Source organism: Trichechus manatus, unplaced genomic scaffold (genome assembly GCF_000243295.1).
Source record: "Trichechus manatus latirostris isolate Lorelei unplaced genomic scaffold, TriManLat1.0 scaffold00108, whole genome shotgun sequence".
NCBI lineage: Eukaryota > Metazoa > Chordata > Mammalia > Sirenia > Trichechidae > Trichechus > Trichechus manatus.
Genome location: NW_004444044.1, coordinates 6330128 through 6331990, shown reverse-complemented (window position 1 = coordinate 6331990; position 1863 = coordinate 6330128). Strand labels below are relative to the sequence as shown.

At 33.1% G+C, this 1863-nt stretch overlaps 1 protein-coding gene across 1 annotated transcript in view; it reads right to left on the bottom strand.

The window, feature by feature from the left end:
• The window catches only part of LOC101353581 (transmembrane protease serine 11G-like), a 36534-nt gene that overhangs the window by 8184 nt on the left and 26487 nt on the right, over positions 1 to 1863 (bottom strand). Inside the window, 1 exon segment of the mRNA XM_023737817.1 lies at positions 706 to 744. Within this exon segment, the coding sequence (XP_023593585.1) occupies positions 706 to 744 (39 nt within the window).

Sequence of the window (1863 nt, the reverse complement as noted above, 5' to 3'; positions counted from 1 at the left end):
TAATTAATTTTAGCATTATGTATAATAGAGTAATTATTAAACTCACATTGAAAAAGGATGAACTTTTTTAATAAACAATTTAACACCCTTTCTGGTACATTTAATGCAATTTCACTTTAAAATTTGTTTTTTTCATATTTTTCTAGATCATTTCTGTTTATGTACAGCAGTTTACACCAGTGCTATTTGACATTTTTGAGTGTACATTGTAGATGTTTACTGTGTAAATGTGTGTGCAGTGTGTAATGTACAGTGTGTAAATTTAAATATACACTGCTTATTACAGAAAAATATAATTTTTACTTTTAAAATGCTTGTTTAATATTGCAGCCATTATATTATTACAGCATAAATGTCAAAGTTCACATATTAAAGTTGGTGGGTGTACGTTAATTTTAAGCAAAATTTTCTACGTTCGCAAAGTGAATCAAATGAAAGTAAATAAGGTAAAATGAAAGGAAATTATCAAAGAAGTCATCAGTGATGCTTTCTTTGAGGAAGAGCAAGCATTTCCAACAAGTCCATACAAACACTGCCAATTATTAGTAGTATTTATTCTCCTTGAGGGGAATTATATCACTTGTTTATTCAGAGATACTGTATACTTTTGAGAAATATTAAATGTGGGAATTGAGAAAGTCTAAAATGTGTGTTTTGAGTTTTGTTCTTTGATTTATAAAATCTCAGTGATATTCTTGAACTTACAGCTGTTCAGAATGTGCTCTGCTTGTGCTTCATTCACATCTGGAAAAAAAATATGATTTTTCAGCAAGGAAACAATTATAATTTAAAATATACTTACATAACATGAATTTTTCTTGTTGGAAGAAACTGCGTTAGTCAGGAAAATCTTACTTTAAAGGCAATAGAATAAAATTCTACAAAAAGGAGAGGCCTAAATATAAATCAGACTCTTCTTTCTGACTGTATATGGACTCGAGGGATCTCCTGGTTTATGATTATAAAAGCATTGACACAGTGAAGGATATCATTTGCCATAAAGGAGAACTATTTCTAGTTAATGAAATGCCATACCAATTTATTGAAATATAAGTTAAAACAGAAGAAGATGTAGGACCAGTTTTACATATAAACTATTATATGTTTGGACACAGTTTCTTTCTGTCTTCATTCTCACAGTGGTGTTATGATAACGGCTTTGAAAAAATCTTGAAATCCCGGCATCTAGACTTGGTCCACAGATGGTCCCTGTGGAATCAAAGGCTGCCACTATACTAAGAAATCTTCAAAATAGGTTACCCTGTTCATCATTTCTTTGTAAAGTGCAATTGAGAAAGGTATGATCAGTGGTTGTTCCCCAGAATTATTTGAATCATTCCTTATGGTAGATAGTATAGCAATCCAGACACATATCTGTTAAGGTGAAATTTTTGCTAAGCTTACAGATTAATGAGTCATTAATTTAGGTCAGACTCGATAGGGTTGCTATGAGTCGGAATCAACTGGATGGCAATGGATTTGGTGGGGTTTTTTTGTTTGATCTAAGGAGAAACACTGAGTTCATCTGCAGAGAACTATGCTTAGTAAATTTATTAGAGTATACCCCTTAGAATTATGTTTTACCAGTAAGAATAACAACCCTCTAATGGCTTCCTGCATCACTCGTCTCAGTTTGTTGTACTGTGGTGGCTTGTATGTTGCTGTAATGCTGGAAGCTATGCCACTGGTATTTCAAATACCAGCAGGGTCATCTATGGTAGACAGGTTTCAGCAGAGCTTCCAGACTAAGACAGACTAGGAAGAAGGACCTGGCAGTCTACTTCTGAAAAAATTGACCAGTGAAAACCTTATGAACAGCAGCAGAACATTGTCTGACACAGTGACAATAGACAATCCTCTCAG